The following is an 18534-nucleotide window of genomic DNA, read 5'->3' as shown; positions in this document are numbered from 1 at the left end:
TGTGTTTCTTTGTACCTCGATTTATTTTTGATGGGTATTTAAGGTTTGGAAAAAAGATGAAGGTTGGTGGTAGGGTATGAAATTATACAATTTTAGCCTATCATTTGACCTATAAAATGACCAATAATCGTATGTTAATTTATGTTTTTAGGGAGAATCATGTTACTTTTACATTCTCATGGTGATTATGCAAAATTGGAGATTTTTAGTGTTTTTAGGGCAAAAAAATACAGGTAAAAACGAAGCATTTTGATCAAATTGGACCTCCATGCGGTTTGGACACAAATCGCTTGCAAATGGAGCATGCAACTACATAAATAGCTTGGTCAAGAATTCCATGTGGATCCTTTTAATGCATGCAATTCGCACTAAACCGCACGGTAATCATCAGGTTCTAGAACCACAAGTAGTTACAGTTTTTGAAGTTACTTGATCTCTACGCCCCCACAAAGTCTCGACCAATTTAGAGACCTTTCCACTTAACCCTAATGCACCTAGGCAGGTTATAAATATATTAGATCAAGAGTTTCCATATATCATCAATTAATGCACTATATGATAGAAATAGGGTTGGAAAGAAGGCAATTTGGAAAGAATTCTGCCAGGGGATAAAGACGGCTCATTAGAGCTCAATGGAGACTTTCTAGGAGTATTCCTTTCATTGATCTATCTTTTATTGAGTTGTATTGTGTCTTTTGTATTTGTTTTCATTGTTAATTTGCCTATGAGAGACCAATTAAGTAACCCCTCTCTAGGGTGGTGGCTTGTGAACCTGAATTCTAATAAGTTTAATTTGGTTGATGTTTTTTTTATGATTATGATCATCTTATGCACTTGATTTGATATCCTACTGTAATTTATCTTGTATTACTATTTTGTTGGTATATTTTAAGTGGCCCGCATGGTGTGGTCACACTATGTGCTAGAAATGGTATTAAGGGTTAACCAATATATGTTAGGGCACATGGAATTAGACCAAGGATTAATAGACCGAAAGGGTGCAACCTAAAGTCATATCTCAATAGGATTATCTAGTGGTTTTTAGATTTGTAGACAAAGGTCGTATTAAATTGATTATTAGTGGGAAACCTTGGTTATTACAACTACTAACAGTAATAAGGAAGGATATAAATGTGAACTTAGAATCTCTTAGTCTTGATAATTGAGACTAGTCATAAATACCTTTGCAATTGATTAGGATAAATTCTGGGGATCATCCCTTTACCAGTTTTGGTCAATTGGGGTGCTATTTTGCGAAATTGAGCAATGTTATGACATGATTAGCAACCCTCAAATTCGCATACGAATACCATCAGCATTCACACACGGTTGTGTACAAACCGTATGCGAACTGTATGAAACCATAAATAGTAAGTTAGTTAACTAGAGAAAAAATGACGGTAAGACAGAACCCTAGTGCCTTTTACTACTTGAATTCCTTTATTGTTTGATTGATCATCTAAAACTCTAACTAAACCAATTATAAAACCAACCTTGCCTAGAATTAATGAACGGATTGACCATAATACACTATCATCGTGGATCGACACATAATCTATACTACATAAAAGGTTCATGCACTTGTGATCTGATTAGAAGTAAAACATTAGGGTTTAAAAAAATTATTAGCTGTGACAATTGTCATCAGTTGGGAAGAAGAAAATGAAGAAGGGATATATATGAGATACAACAACCTTAAATTCGCAGAAAATTACTAAGAATTTGGATTAATAATTCGATTCCTTTTGAAATACTATAACTTGAAAGCCAAACAACTTAAATTTAAAGACCAAACAATCTTACTAAAAATACATGATTGTTAAAAATTTAAAGGGGATTTCAGGTATATATATCCCTCAAACTCGTAATTACGTATACCCCTATAAATTCATAATATAATATTTACCCATTTCAATTAAAAAAATCACAAATTTATTCAATTTATTGACTTTAATTAAAACTCATTTTAAATTTATAAAGTACCTATTTTACTTTTTTTTTTTTAAATGTGTTATTTGTGCAAAAAAATTATTATGTCTTCGAACTTAGCGTCTTTCGATGACAAATTGATTTATCTACTTTTGACACATGCACATAAAGGCAGACCCAGTAAGGGCCAAGGTACCTTAGATTTTGAATTTTTTTTGGAGAAATATAGGCCTGAATAAACTTTTCTCCTTTATGGAAGTTTATTTGCTCCCATCTGGAATTCCGATTTGTGATTAGGATAAATTCATTGAAATTTTGATTGGTAATTAGGATTAGAAGTCATAACATTTGAAATTAGAAATAAGAGCATTGAAAATTAAAGTCAGAGCATTAAGAATTATAAGTTAGATCATTGTTTTTTGTTATTTAGTACATGATTAGCTAATTGGTTTGAACCCGATTCTCTATTTTCTTGATCTCTCCAAGAAAATTCTAGATCTGCATTGCATACGCAATAACATTTATGCATATGCTTGTTTGTGTGCTAATGGTAAGAAATGAACCGTTTGCTATTTAAAACCGACAAATTAGGATATTAAATATTTTTCTTGAAACATGTTTTTTTTAATAAATGATAAAATTAGCACTTTATAAATTTTTGATGAGTTTTAATAGAAAATTCAATGAATCGGGATGAGTTCTTGAAAATTTGAAGGTAATTAGTACGATATCATGAATTTTAGGCGAAGAATTGTATACGTAATTTTGAAAATATTAAGGGGTGGTATATATAAATAAAATTCTCCCGAAATGCGCGCGCGGATAAAAAAGTGACTTTTTGCGACGGACTACTCTCATTGTATAGTTTTTTCTTTTTGCAACGGTACTTTTGGCGACAGACGACCGTCATAAAAGCGTTTTTTCTCTTGCAAAAAGTGTCTACTTTGTTGTAGATGCAATTAAACACAGGGACATTTGGAATCCATATACTGGATAATTCAGTATAGAACTGACCAATGAAAATATTTTCCGTAATTTTAACTGACCAAAAATATAAGAACCTTGTTATGACGTCTAATTTGTGTTATAGTAGTTCATAAGATCGCTTGATCAGTCATCAGTGACTTCTAGTTCCTACTGGTCCTAGATCATCTTCTGACAATACGTACTAAATTCAGACTGATGGTGTCGTTGTAATATGTCACACGTTGATTCTCTTGGACCCCAATGAGCATAGGTCAAAAACACGCAATACTTCAAAAGGCCAAGCTAAAACCTCATTGGTCTCTAATGGAATAATTTCCTGCCAATACAATGAATCCAATATAATCACACACACACACTTAGTCCACTCCGATTCATGATAATAAAATAATCTCGTATGGTAGCTCTACTTTCCCACTGCTCTGTGCATTTAGTTCCTCTTGACCAACGATCATTAATTAAGTGCCCGACAACCCATCTGATGATCCGAAAGGAGAGAAAACGTGAGCCTAAGTGCTTCTTATCTTCTATTAAATTAACCCCATGACCTAAACCTTCTCTTTCCCTATATAACAGCCATCACAATCATTTCCTCTTTACTCAAAATCCTAAATTCCAAACCATATATCCTCAATCACCTCTCCCCCTCTTGAAGGTAATATTTCTCTTCAAAACATGTACATTATTAACAACCACCTACATTACATGTAATGAAATAACCCTTTTATTTAATTTCGGTTTCTAATGAATTATTTTCCGTTTTGTAACGTTATGCAGGTAGATATCAATACAAGACACGAAAGATAAAAATGAGCCGAAGGAATGGGAAAACAAGCAGCCCCCAGCTTGATCTGCAGCTGAACTTATCACCGCCGAATATGGAAGAATATTATACCTCACGTAGATCACCGACGGGATCGTCATTTTCATCATCGCCTAGTTCCTGCCTGTCATCAGAAAATGAGCACGAGGCCACGTCGATGGTCCTTGCGGGTTGCCCTAGGTGTTTCATGTATGTTTTGTTGTCAGAAGAAGATCCGACCTGCCCGAAGTGCAAGAGCCCGGTGCTGATTGACTTGCTTGGTCGTGGCAATTCATGCAACATCAACAAGAAGAAAAATAGGAGGACCTAGGTTAGCAAGAAGTTTGACCTCTTTTCCTTGAAAGAGTGAGTGAGAGAAGCAAAAAAAAAAAAAAAAATGCGATGCATTAGGATTTAGTATAGCTTTTAGTAGATGTGGTGGGTAGTTTTGTAGGCTTTTGCTTTAGCTGCATTTTCTGCCTCTCTTTTTTTTTTTTTTTTAAATATTTTTACCCTTTTTGGAGACAATGTAGTGATGTACTAAAACTCGGAAAGAGACTAATGTTCACCACAATTTAGAGATGGTTTTATATATTTTTTATTTGTAATTTTATTTCTCTGCATTATCAGTATCTGTTTTGCAGGATTAATTGGAAAATAGAATGATTTCAGTTTTGAAGTTTGAAAAATTGCATTCAAGGCATTTACCGCCAAAGAGACTAAACTTAGTTATCAATTTTAACCTATCTAATTTGCGCTAAAATTAGTAATTAAATTTTAAAAAATGGGCTTTTTTGGTTAACATAGATTTTATCTTTTTGCTGATAGAAGGCTGGACTTTAGGTTTTAAGTTCAAAGCCTTTTCTTGGGAGCCAATTTTTACAATATTTAAGATGAACAGTAAACAAAGAACAAAAGATTTTTCAAGAAAGAAGGTGGGGAAGTGGAAGGAAAGAGAGAAAAGATTGAGGAAGAGAAGATAGGTAAGAATATTTTTAAAATCTTTTGTTGTTTTGTTTACAGCCGAAGTGGCTGGTGAGTGATGGTTAAAATAATAGATGTGGTTTTAGTTACAATTTATCCTAACGCAAGTTACGTAACTCATCCAACATTGTATAAGCCTCAGCAGGCCTTAATTATCCAATCAGGCCCTGCTAAATTTTGGGTTGCAAATGATTATTAAATTCGCCGATCCTATATAATCCAATCGTCCATTTTGAGAATTATAATATGAAAATAGAAGTAGAATCTTGAAAACAAAAACAGCGTTGTTAATATCTTAATTTCATATCTGTTCGGCCGTAAAAGCTTCATATTTGTTCAGCCGTAAAAGCTTTCTTGCTTCCCGTTTTCAACATCACATTGATCATTTTATGGCGATCATGTGTGTCGGAAAATGCTGTATCACTGGATGCGTATTATATATGTTGTTTTGGAGATCTACGTACGTATATCTATATATGATGATATACGCAGGAACGGATATAATGTGCATGGTTAATATAAGTTCAGAATTTTTTTATGTGTAGTTCGTATGAGCTGTTAATAACTTAATTTTAACACTACTGAATCAATTTGAAATGACCGAATTTAATCCAACTAATTAGTAGTATATAATTGATTAGCCTAGCTTTAAGTTTCTAAAATTTGTAGTTGAAGAACTAGCTTTTGATCTAGTGGTAAAAACACATGGTCTTTATGTAAGAAATCATGAGTTAAAAATTCAGATTGAGGAAATTATTTGTTGTAATAACAAGGGTATTAAATAGTTGAGTGGTTTGACCTCTAACTTTAAGATTTCTTGTTGTAATAACAAGGGTATATATTTGAGTGTCTATTGTAAATATAAGAGGACCGCTTTGAGATTTATACCATGTTAAAGAATGGTCGGTATTTAATAATTCTACCCTCAGGTAACTTGAGAGAATACGAATTCTCACAACATGATTTTATGTGGAGCCTTTAGTGCTTCCACAAGGCACTCAAATATATTACAATCTAATTCTTTTTTTTTAGTAAAGGCCCGCGCGCGATATTGATTCAAAATCCTCGAAATTTATCAAATACCTCTTGACATGATACACCAAAAGAATGAAATTGTTTTAATTTTTTAGAGAGAAAAAATAAAAAAAAATAGCCTTGGAAATTTCAAAATATATACAAGAACCAAATTTGGATTTCAAACTGCAACCTTCCATGCAGGTGCATCTTTTGTCACTAAATTAAATATTAATTTTTGAAATTATTTTGCAACGAGTAGCGAGAATAACTGTTTTTGCAAGCAAGCTACTTTTAGCGGTACACATTAAAGAGAGAAACAAGTTTTTTTTTTTTTAATTAGTTGATAATATGAAAAGATACATCCAGACATTCTTTTTAGGATGACTAGATTTAGTATAAGTGAAAATACAAATAACTGGCTAAGTAGATAAAATAAAAAATTTGTGTCCCTTTATCTGTTCTGGCCAAAAGCCAAAACATTAAATTTTGCAGAAACATAAAATTTACCAAAAAAATTCTGTTTTGACCGAAAAAAATAAATTTCGGCAAAATTAGTAAGTTTTCATAGTCATGAATTTTATATCCTGAATTTATTTCGGTCTACTTTCCTTCTTGTGTTAACTAGGCCCATAAAGTCTTCGGCAATAAGCTCTGTACAGTATTGTAGAAAACGGCCGTTTAGGCTGATTAATTGATTGATTAGTCGTTATCAGTTATCGTTAGATTTTTCCGACTAATCGGCCAATTATTTTTAATTATAGCCGATTATTCTTGATTATTCCCGATTAATCGTATACTTTATCTGTCCAACGAGCGTGTATCAATTTGAGATGTATTTATGTCCCGGATCTTGTTATTTAATTTTTTTGAATAAAGATCAATATTAAAATTCAAATTCAGAATATGGTAAAGTAATTGATGTGGATTTGCACTTGGAACATTTTGTTCGTATTAGATTCAGATATTTAATGCCAAACTAAAATCTGGCCTTTCAGTTTACGAAGAGATCTAATAGCTGATGAATTGATGTGGAGTCACGCTAAATCCGACCTTTCAGAGTAGAATCTGCAATGGTTAATTTGAACGACCCCATTAGAAGCCGTTAGCTCTATTCCGACAATGGCGTCCTATTACGTGTCTCTGTCAGCTGAAAATTGACAAATAATGTACCACTCAGTGAAGAAAGACAAAATCAATCTTTTTATTTTCCATAATAAATAGGCAACATTTTTTTTTTATTAATGCACTATTTTTTAATCCGAGTCGTCCGATCAGAAGTCGGATCAATCCGGCCGATTCCCTTTAAATTTTGTGCTAGTAATTCAAACTCAAAATATGGGCTTTGTGTTCTTGACCCCAATCAAAGCTAGGTTTTACTTTTGTCGATATACCGACCCAAATTCGTCAAGCTTACTTTGACAGAGGAAGAAAGCAAAAGGAAAAGGAACAACAACCAGCAAAAGTTAATTTTGGGCCTCGTTTACGTCATCTCATGTGGGAAGAGTTATAAAGCCCAATCCTTCTAAAATTCATCGTTTTCAACTATTGATCCTCATGCTATAAGATACTGGGCCTGTCAGCCTGTGTAAGTGATCTCTCAATCAATTCTGGAAACCTTTGAAGAAGAGCTGAGTATGTGTGTAGTTTGAGCCCATAAACTACGAGTAGCGACTAAATCTTTTTTGGGCCTAATTTAGTGAACTTGGGTTTCAGCCGTTCAGGTCACCTTTATCATAATTGGTAGGTTAGGAGCTTGTAAGAAATTATTGCCAGGATTAATTACCAGCTTCTTACGAACTTTGCACTGGAAAAAGAGACGAATCAAAATTTATATGTCAATGGTAGATTTTGTCAAATGTGTAAGAGAAATGTTGAATATGCCATATAAAGTTCAGTGACTAGTGACTATTAATGGCTATTTTTCGGTTTTTTTTTCTGATAAGTTGCGTTGCTTATATAGAGTAGAACTAGGGTGTTCTTGAATTTGATCATCAAACTTCTTTGTGAACTTAACTCTTAAAATCTATTAGATTGGTTTTAAACAATAAATCTAAACTATCGAAACTGATCAACCTTATGGGTCATGTATTTATATGCAAATTTGAATTAATTTTGTATAGAGTCAAGTGGTAAAAAATTATTCAAAAAATAAATGAATTAAAATTAATTTATAAATCTTCTAATTTTGATCGCTTGACTTTATACAAAATTAATTCCAAAATTTTAGATTTTTGTATGTAAACACACCACTCGTAAGGTAGGTCGGCTTTAACGTTTTAAATTTGTCGTTTAAAGTCAATTCAATAAGTTTTAAAGTTAATTTTACAAAAAAAAAAATTGATGAACTTAAGAATGCCCTAGTTCTACTCGCTTATATATGTGTGTGTACTAGAATCAAAGTCTTGAATTTCAAACCCTACTAATTTATTATATATTATATTGAGCAGATGTTATTAATTGCATTTGTACATGGGGTCCATGCAGAATTGCAGAAGCATGTATTTTAAAATACTGATCACGCATATGCATATATGACTCATGTAACCATATTATACTGATTCAAGTATTGTACTGGCAACAATCATTGTAATTTTCAGATTGGCTCATCCAAGAACCTAGCCATTGCTAAATCTAAAATGAGAAGATTATATCCAAGAAACAAATCCCAATCATTAAATAGCAGGTAATACATATAGCATATAAAGAGTCTAAGTTTGTAATTATAAAGTCATTTAACAGACAATACAATATTCTGTACATAAAACTATAGAGACGGTTGTTACTTGAGCTGAAGAGAATAAAATGTCAAGTTGTAAAGGTTCTCCAAATCCTGATCTCCCAACTTCCCAAGTGTCATGCCATTAAAACAAACGACAATATGTTTGGGAGTTGCAAATTAATAATGGGATAGAATTATAAGCAAAGAATTATTGGAATAAGAAGAGAACATTGTTAAAGAGGAAATTAGAAGGTGGTAAATCTTGACAAGGTTAATTGTGCTTCCTAGCTTCCAAAGTTGGAAATTACTGTGACCAATCTACCCAATATAGGGGATCCTGCCAAAACCAAAAGTTCGATAGAAGCAATAAAATTAGCACTCGATCAACAAAAAAAAGTTCTCTAAACGGAGCTAGAGTAAAACAGACTTCCATCAGATGGGATGCGAATTTTTAATTGAGTTTAGCGATGAAATTTTGACTCAGTACACTCCTTTTTTTTAGATTTTTTATTTTAATTTTAGGGCATCTAATAAATTAATAATAATATTAAAAGGCTAAATGTAATATGTTATAGTACTTTTTTTTTAACAAATTTATATATTAGATTGTAGGAAAGTAATTAGATCTTTATTTAACACTTACATAATTACTTTTATATTGTATCAAGTTTTATAATTCGAGTAGGGCTTGGGTGCTATGGATAGCATAAGGTCATTCGTGCTACAGCCTCAAAAACATATTGTACAAACTTCAAACTTCGATTTAAGTAGCTCAGTAAATTGATTATACAATGAGCTTGTAGAACACTAATTTTTATTAATTTTGCATTTTTTTACTATTTTTTATATGATTTATAAAAGACGATAAAAAATTATCTAATTTTTTTTTATATATTTTTAAGTCATTTTTTTTATCTTTCATAAATCATAAAAAATAGTAAACGTTAGTATTCTACAAGTTCATTATATAACTAATTTACTGAGCTACTTAGATTATAGTTTGAAGTTTAATCGATAATTTTTGAGGTCGTAGCACGGATAGCCTTATGCTATCCATAGCACCCAAGCCTTACTCTTACAATTTTACATTTTTTTTTTAAATTTACTTTATTCATACATATAATGAGAAAAAAAAGGAATATATTCTTTTTAACCATGCTTAAATTCTCTGTATATATCGTGATCGATGCATATTACAACAATATCATTATCATAAAATTTTTATTATAAATAATTTATCACCTAATTAAATCAATAATGACTGCCCATGTATGACACTACTACAGAAAAATGATACACAGTGAAAAACTCTAATTATAATACACAGTTCCGCAACCATGTCCTTATGCATTCTATTTGTAAGTATCGATAAATTGTACACATTTGCGGAATTGTGTCTATGACTCTATATACACTTTAAACCGATGTAACTGTGTATGATTCAAGAGCATCATACACTGTTACTTTATATAAACTATATATAAATCATGTATGTTTTCTTTGTACATAGTTAATTATTATTATTCAAATTCGTATCAAATTCTAGCATAACTAAATATAATTTCACTGTGAATTTAATTATAAGTTTGATTTATTCATATTCATATTCAATTAATATTTGAGGATTCAAATATAAATATATCTTTTTATCTTAACAGATCTTAGATCGGATTCTATCCTATATTAAAATAAAAAATAATTTACTTTTTTAAGAAGTATCATAAAAATCATATAAATCCAGAATAAATATATATAAGCATGATGTAATAATTATATTACAAAATTAATGGAACCAAATTTAACCGAAATTCATATATGTGCTATATAAATAATAGATAGCACATTTATAATTTTAATTTTTGTAATTTAAATAATATTACTCAAATTTATATATCCTAATAGCTAGATGTACTATAAAAGTAAAATGTATACTAAAATTATCCTTAATAAAAAGGGTCCTTTTACTTTAATTTTAGGTTTAAAAGATTACTATTTGGGGTTGTAATGGCGACAAAATTCCTCGGAATGGGAGGTCAACTTTGCATGTGCTAGAGCAAATAATAATATTGCTAGATTCCATGAAACCAAAGGAATATTGAGGAGTTATCCCCACACCTATTTTAATTTTCTCAGCTTAATTTAAAATTTAAACACCATCGTATTGTCCCCACAAGCATTGCTACAATAATTTAAACTCTAGTATATATTTCATTGACTGTGATCTTAAAATTTTGTAATGAGCGAAGGAAATAAGTTTTCTCCATTAATTGCATTAGTTTAACAGCAAAGAGAAAAATTCTTGCCTAAAATTAAGCAGCACTAAATCCTAATTTAGGGGCCTCATTTGTGCATGGTACGTATATTATAAAACCCTCTAATGAATGGATTCTTTTGTTTTGTCGTCTATGTGTTGGAGCTGCTGGGAAATGGGATTGTGCTATGTAACAGTGTCGATAGAGCATATATAAACTAAATAACAAATGTTTTCTAAATAGAAACAAAGTAGTTCCGAACAGGTAAGCTGAGAAGCAGAATCAGACAAAGAAGAAACCTCTACCTGTTAGCTGAGGAGCATAAGCGGACGGGTAATAAGACATAAAGCATTATTGGACAGTTCGATTTCTATCGATTTTTAAATTATTTAACATGCACCAAATTTGGGGTCATTGCATGCAGAAAGGCCAACCAAAAATATAAAATAACATTGCAATTGTAAAACTTTATCATTAGAAAAAAAAAAAATGCACTCGCCATGCTAAAGGTCAAATATACACGGAGTACGTACCAAATAAAAAAAAATGTATATAAGAAGATATTGCACAAAAATAGATATGTTAAAAATGTTTTTGCCATTACAAAATTAACGATCAAAATTTTGTTATTGAATTTATTCCCATTAAACCTTAAGAATCACTCATATTTTACTATTCTTTCAATTCATCACATTATGGCAATGTTATCAGAACCGGACCAGACATTAATCCAGTAAAGTTTCGGATCAACGGTTTACTGATTGGACCACTGGCTCAACTGATTGAACTGCTGGTTTTTTAAAATAGCTTGATTTTATATTAAGCTGTTAAACTCTTACCTTACGAAATGTCAATTGCAGCAATATTTTGTGCATATAGGTTAATTTAAATAAAATTCATTACACAAATAATTCAATTGATAATATTTATATATTTGTTTTTCAATTCCAATTTGATGCATATAACTTTTTTATATTTAATTATATAAATCATCAAAAAAAAATCTTTAACTTTCTCAATTCAGATTGATGCAGACCAGTATATTAGTGAAATACAACTTTTTTATATTTTATTATATAAATCATAAAAAAAAAATCTTAAACTTTCTCAATCATAGAGATAAGGTTTGTCCATACAATATTCAAAGCCTATAAAATATTTATTTGGTGTTTGCAAAGATTTAAAGTCAATTCCATATCTCTATGATCCACTTTAATAATATAGTACAAGTATTTAAAAATTTAAAAACTATGATAAAATTAAATTGTAAATCTTGTTTTCCCAAAAAAAAAACAAAAAATATTACATGATAAAAATAACACGTTTAGAATATACATATAATTTTTTCAACTAAAAAACAAATTTGATAGATTAATTTGTTTTTTTTTTCAAAATATCAAAATCAATCACTGCTCTTAATGATCTTTTAACATTTAACATTGCGTTGTGTTTGATCTTAAATTTTAAAATATTAAATTAATAGGCCACTTGGTTCTCCAATTCTCAAGAATCGAGTCCAACTAATTTTTTTTAAAAGCTATAGCAAACACCTTTAATATTAATGGGTCCACATTGTCAGAAGCTCCTCTTCCCTTTATCCTTTGCGATGGAGCTTTTCCTTTCCAATGTATTTCTTCATGGTGATTTAGCTCTAAATAAAAAACTTAAATGAATGTGTTTTGAACCGGGTTTTTTCTCCAAATAGTTCAGCGATTTCTCCTATAAACTCCGTCGGTCAAACCAATTTTGATCGGTTTAAGTGCACAAATGATTCTTTACCTGAAACAAACCAGACAGGTCATCCGTTCCAGTTTTTTCCGGTCCGATCGACCGGTCCGGTTCGGTTCTGATAACACTGCATTATAGTGATTATACTAATGGAAGTCAAACTTCTTAATTTTTAATATTAAAAAAAATATCTAACTAAATTGGTGATTGTTAATTGAAGTTAACCCATACAAATATCCATCAAAGAATTAGTAGAAATTAATATTTTACCCCTACTCCATCTCTCGACTCTCCATGTAGGAAATAAATCTGTTACGATCCTAAGGGATTGTAGGGTTCTACGATTCTAAATCCAACATTTCATTTTTCAAGTTGCACGAATCTTTATAGAAATTATTTTTTATGCACGAATCTCAAAACAAATAAAAAGTTGAATTTAGAATCGTAGGACCTACAACCCCTTTAAAATCGTAGCAGATTTATTTCCCTCCATGTATTTGCAATATACAATTTATACTTTTATATATATGCAACAAAGATAATTTTTTTTTTTTTTTTGTAATGATGTAAATATTAGTTATCAATAAAATACGGCAGCTTCTGCCCTTCATTTCAAAAAAACAAAAACAAAGATAATTTCTTTTTTCTTTTTTAAACTTGATAGTAGCTACCAAGGTTGAATTAGTAAATTTGATTACAACAACAAATAGGGGTGTAAACGGTCGGATACGGATCGGATAGTGGTCTTACCATATTCGGATCGACTGCATCTGGACCATCCAAAAACAGTGATTTTGTACCTATCTAAAAAATAGTAAAAAAATTTCAAAAAATATAAAATTTGGTCTCTAAGCACATTTTAATATGTAGGACAAGATGAACGGTTCGGATCGACTGTTTGAACTTTGTAAACGGAGATAGAGACGTGGGGTATGGTTGTGGCACAAAACCAATGGTGCATTTTAATCCTACTCTTTAAATATATATATATATATATTTTAAATATTAAATAGTTAGTGATAACTCTATTAGACTATTACCCAAGAGAATTTGTTTATTTACTAGCTATATATTGAATTCGAAGCGAGACATGCGTCTCTTTAAACATTCCATTAAGAATCAAGCAATGCAGACATTGGACAAAATAAATGAGAAGCATGAAAAAAGATGGCTTCAATTTTTGACTCATTGAAGTCCCAACCAAACAAGTAGACATGCACATGAATAACATAAATAGTCAGAACAAAGTTTCAAAAAACATAACAATATGTATAGTAGACGAGTTAGGCTACTATGACATTGGTGTTATTTGAAATTAAATAGCATCAACTTTTAAATCCTTAGATCTGCCTTGAGATTCGTAATATCCGCTTTTACTGTTCAAGCACTTTATTTTGTACGAATCTCAAAGCAGATCTAAGGGTTTAAAAGTTAGTGTTATTTAATTTCAAATAACACCAATGTCATAGTAGCCTAGCCCATAGTAGACAACCTAACTCCTACATTTGCAAAATCCTATTTAATATATTTGCTGTACATTCATGAACGAAATTGGGTTTTCTTAAAGAGTCTAAATTTTTTTTTAATGCCCACTGTATAGCGATATCTATAGCGGGTCCCAGAAACTTTGGTACTATTAACTAATAAATACCTTTTAGGATTGGTCTGCTCCTTAGTAATGATATAAAGAAAAACTAATATATATGTGATTTTGGTAGACGGAACGTATTCAAAACAAATATATATGTTGTGAATATTCGTGTTTTATTAAAACGGACATCGAATACGAATATAAATATTGGGTTGATATATATAAAAAATCAAAATTACATTATTAAATTCATTATTTCTCGAATGGAAAATTCATTATGAATATTACTATATTAGATAGTTACCTGATTTGATCCCAACATTTTTTTTTTTTTAAATGTCCACATTTAAATGAATATGAATATTACTAAATAGGTTATAGATGAATACGAATTTAGGTACAAGTTCAAACGGATAATTGTCATATAATACTAATTAATCTAACGGTTTGGATTGATGATTTGAACTTTAAAAATGTAAAAAATATTTGTTGTAATTTGTTTGTAACTCAAAAATTATTGTAACTTGATCCTTTCTCTTTTATTATTTACTTATTTTAAAATGAGGAGGGATCAAGTTACAACAATTTTTGAGTTACAACAATTTTTGAGTTATAACAAGTTAAAACAACCATTTTCTACATTTTTAAAGTTCAAATCATCGATCCAAACCGTTAGATGTGATCTCTACAATAAAATGTGCTTGCAGACCAAATTTTACATTTTTTGTAATTTTTTTATTATTTATTAAGGTGGGTACAAAAACTAGCGAAATTCATACCATTAAATTTTGTACCCATCTTAATAAATAGTAAAAAAATTCCAAAAAATGTAAAATTTGGTCTCCAAGCACATTTTATTGTGGAGATCATGTTGAACGGTTTGGATTGATGATTTAGATTTTGAAAATGTAAAATGTAGTTGTGGTAACTTGTTGTAACTCAAAAATTGTTGTAATTTGATCCCTCCTCCTAATAAAATTCATTACAAAGTTGCATATATTATTCAATATTTGTACTATATAACATGTATATAAAATATGATATTTTTTCAACAAAAGAAGAGTTAAAATTTCCATTGCCCAAGTAAGAAAATTTGATGATTTGACATCGTCATACTAATAAGAAACCTATGGCATCTACTATTACCTTCACGGACACTATCTCCTTCTTGTAGTTATACGTGTTATGACTCGCGTCACATGTGTCATGACTATCTTTTGAAAATTTGATACGAAAAGGCACATCATGTAAAAGATTTGGTCATGGCATGACACATGCAGTGACGTGTAATTAGAACCGTTATATCTTTGATTAAATGATAAATCATGAATAAACTAACATAAATTATAAAAAAAATAGTTAAACGTGACCAAAACATGACCGTCACGTGTGGTCATGGCGTGATTAACGTGTTATGATCATTCACATGTCATGACTATCATTTCAAATTTGATTACGATACTACACGACACGTGATCCAACTTACGATTAGTTGACATCTTTTTTCTCCTAATAAATCAACGATTTTTCTAAGTATAGTAGTGAATCAGATTGTGTTTTTTTTTTTTTTTATGTAAATTAGTCTGTACTGACTTTTTTTTTATGTAATTTTTTTCTATTAAAGTACGAGTTAAATTCAGAAATAGACATTATATTCATTCAAAGATAAACACAAGTATCAAATATCATTGGATTCTGAATTAAAAAAAAAAAAATTGAATCCAAAAATAAACACTTGCCTACCTCTGATTCCATTTGAGTCCGCCAATGCCTGCACCGCGGTCTCCTTGACACTTAGCAGTTAGCACCGAATTAACATGAACACAACAAACAATCTCTTCAATGGATATGTTCAAACATTAAATGCTACACTTGAACACAACAAACAATCTCTTCTCATTGAATGCCCACATGACTGACCCTACCAGAATTCCATACACATCTCGCTTTTCTTTAAAGACTCACATTTCCTCTCCATTACTTCAATTGCCCTTCTCTCTCTCTCTCTCTCTCTCTCTCTCTCGTTCTTAGACTAACACAAACTATACACATGGGCAAGGGCTTGACATCTTTTCTCTCGTGCAAATACCCCAAAACCAGCTCTTTCCGAGCTGGTATTGGTACCGGTACCGGCGACAGTGATGCAATCTACAAAACGATGAACTCAATGTACCTAGACAGTGCTTATTCCGAAGAGGAGATTGAGATTGATACTGAGGCCGAGCTGGAGACGACATCCTCCATTGATGAGCCTGAAGAATCCGTAATTCTGCACCAAATACACTCGGACCGGCTCTTCTTTGAACCAAACAGTACCAGTTGTTCAATCCTAGAGAACACCCAGAAAGGTGAAAATTTGAAGGAAGAAAAGACAGAAAAGAGCAGTGTACCGTTTAAGGAGAGCTTTCTCATGGCAATGGAGTCAACAGACCCGTATACTGATTTCCGGATTTCCATGGAGGAAATGGTAGCAGCACATGGGTTAACAGACTGGATCCGGTTAGAGGAGTTGCTTGTCTGGTACCTAAGAGTCAATGGGAAGAAGAATCATGCATTCATAATTCAAGCATTCGTAGATTTATTGATTGGCATCTCATCAGAGGAATCAAGTTCTTCTTCTTGTATTACCTCTTCTTGTATTACTTCTTCTTGTATTACCTTTGACGAGGTTGAAGAAAGTGAGTCATAATTAATACCAATGGGTATCGATTTTAATAGAATTAGGAGAGATTTTCTTTTCTTTGCCCTTTATGTCTTAGTTCTTTTTCTCTTTTCAGTTAGGACCATGTGCATTATAAATTTAGAATTTGACCGGTTATTAAAGGGAACCATATTAACTAGAGAAAAAAATTATGATTTCGGTAGTGCTTTTGTGTTCTTATTTTCCCTTACAATGGCTGTTATGAGTTATGAACTTAATTTACCATAGACTGAATCACTGATCCAAGATCTGAATGGTTCCACGAATCCACAACGACATATTGATTTCTCGGCCTGGAATTCCTCTTCTTTGCAATTAAAGAAGGCGCAAAAATAAGAGATAATATAAAATTCCTTAAATTGGTGTGCTGCGGAAGGATGCATGTTACATTTAAAGAGAAGAAGACAAGATAGATAAATTTAATTTCCTTTTGTGATTCAACAAATTAATAAGATTGCTTTTCTAAAAAGAAAGAAACAAAGAGTGAAGTCAGATCAAACGCAAAATAGGAGAGATGGAAGAATGAAAAAATAAAAATGGACAACAGAGGTTATTAATTATCTCCATTTTTTGGGAAAAAAAAAATGAGAGTTCCTACTTGTATATGTCCGTTGGGATTCAATAGTGTCTTAGGCGCAGTTACCTTCGTTAATTAGTTGGCTTCTAATTAATCTACTAGTAGCAGGGACTACCATTGGCATCATGACCGTGCGAATTAATTTAATCTCAATAATGCTTTATCGACTAAATGCATAGTTCATTAATGTGCAGCATATGAGATTTAAGAAAAACAAACCACAATAATTAAACAAAGCAAATAATAATTTTTTTTTTTTTTTTTTGTAAAAGGTTAGAAATCAATCTACTCAATTATTTAATATTCACAAAATATTTCTACTCTAAATTTCGAACTTACGACATTTAACACGAATTACGTTTTCTTTGTCAATATACTAATGTCTGATTATTCCAACATGATAATTTTTCTTAAAATATCAAAATATCCAAACCTGTCATGATTTCTGACCGAATAAATTTGAACTCAGAATAACTGTAAAATATTAAATTCTCAACTACAAAAATTTATCACTATTTGTAAGGTTAAAAGTGTTTTTGTTTTCCCGATGATATCTTTGTGAACATTCCTGTCAGTAATATAAATACGCTCATAGTGACATATTCTCGGCAATAGTCACTTTTTATCTTCACGAACAGTGACATATTTTACATTTGATAAATAATGAACAGATTTAGGAAACCAATTATTGACAGGATTGTTCATTGTTCATGTTTTCGTTCAATTAGACTAGGATTACTTTCCACATGGATCCACATGGATCATCCAGTTATTTTGCTAGTCCCCAGAGAGGAGTCATGTTCTGTTAACGCACGGCAATAAACCACATTTTTCTTTGGAAAAAAATATTTGCTTTTTATTTAATGGATAATTGGAATTACAGAGTTCTTCGAGTATTTTGATATTAAACATTCCCAAACTTGGGCCATATTTTGTATGTATCCGATCCTTTTAGAAGTTTAATGATGTAGATACCTCTTCAAAGTTTGAAATACAATATTTATACTTATTATTAACAAAACTCTCACTTTACTTAATAAAATTAATAAATATCAAATACTAACAGACCAGCATGTACCTTTTTTTTTTTTCCTTTTTCTAAGCAGAAATTCTATTTGGGCAAAAATTTAGTTAATTAAGCAATTTTCTTCCAACTTTTTTTCCCAACACTTCCTCGATAAAAAAAAATAGAGGTTATGCTTCTATATTAATTTAAGTCACAGAGTTTAGTAAGTGATAGTAACTTACAT

The 18534-nt window shown here is 31.0% G+C and overlaps 2 protein-coding genes across 2 annotated transcripts; both read left to right on the top strand.

Annotated features, from left to right (window-relative positions):
- The first annotated feature begins 3627 nt into the window (after positions 1-3627).
- Positions 3628-4345, top strand: LOC144564862 (protein GL2-INTERACTING REPRESSOR 2-like). The gene has a single exon (XM_078314487.1). The coding sequence runs from the start codon at positions 3723-3725 to the stop codon at positions 4044-4046; it is 324 nt and encodes a 107-aa protein (XP_078170613.1). The 5' UTR covers positions 3628-3722; the 3' UTR covers positions 4047-4345.
- Positions 4346-15978: 11633 nt separating this feature from the next.
- LOC144564857 (transcription repressor OFP13-like) lies at positions 15979-16825 on the top strand. Its single transcript, XM_078314477.1, has one exon. It carries the CDS (start codon positions 16057-16059, stop codon positions 16693-16695), a length of 639 nt encoding a protein of 212 aa, XP_078170603.1. The 5' UTR covers positions 15979-16056; the 3' UTR covers positions 16696-16825.
- The last annotated feature ends 1709 nt before the right edge of the window (positions 16826-18534 follow it).

This window comes from Carex rostrata, chromosome 1, assembly GCF_964058835.1.
Source record: "Carex rostrata chromosome 1, lpCarRost1.2, whole genome shotgun sequence".
Classification (NCBI taxonomy): domain Eukaryota; kingdom Viridiplantae; phylum Streptophyta; class Magnoliopsida; order Poales; family Cyperaceae; genus Carex; species Carex rostrata.
The sequence above is the reverse complement of the archived record's forward strand: the minus strand, read 5'-3'. Positions and strand labels throughout refer to the sequence as shown.

What these genes read in the sequence shown, in the direction of transcription:
- LOC144564862 (XM_078314487.1), top strand. Translation starts at nt 3,723, where the DNA reads ATGAGCCGAAGGAATGGGAAAACAAGCAGCCCCCAGCTTGATCTGCAG.
- LOC144564857 (XM_078314477.1), top strand. Translation starts at nt 16,057, where the DNA reads ATGGGCAAGGGCTTGACATCTTTTCTCTCGTGCAAATACCCCAAAACC.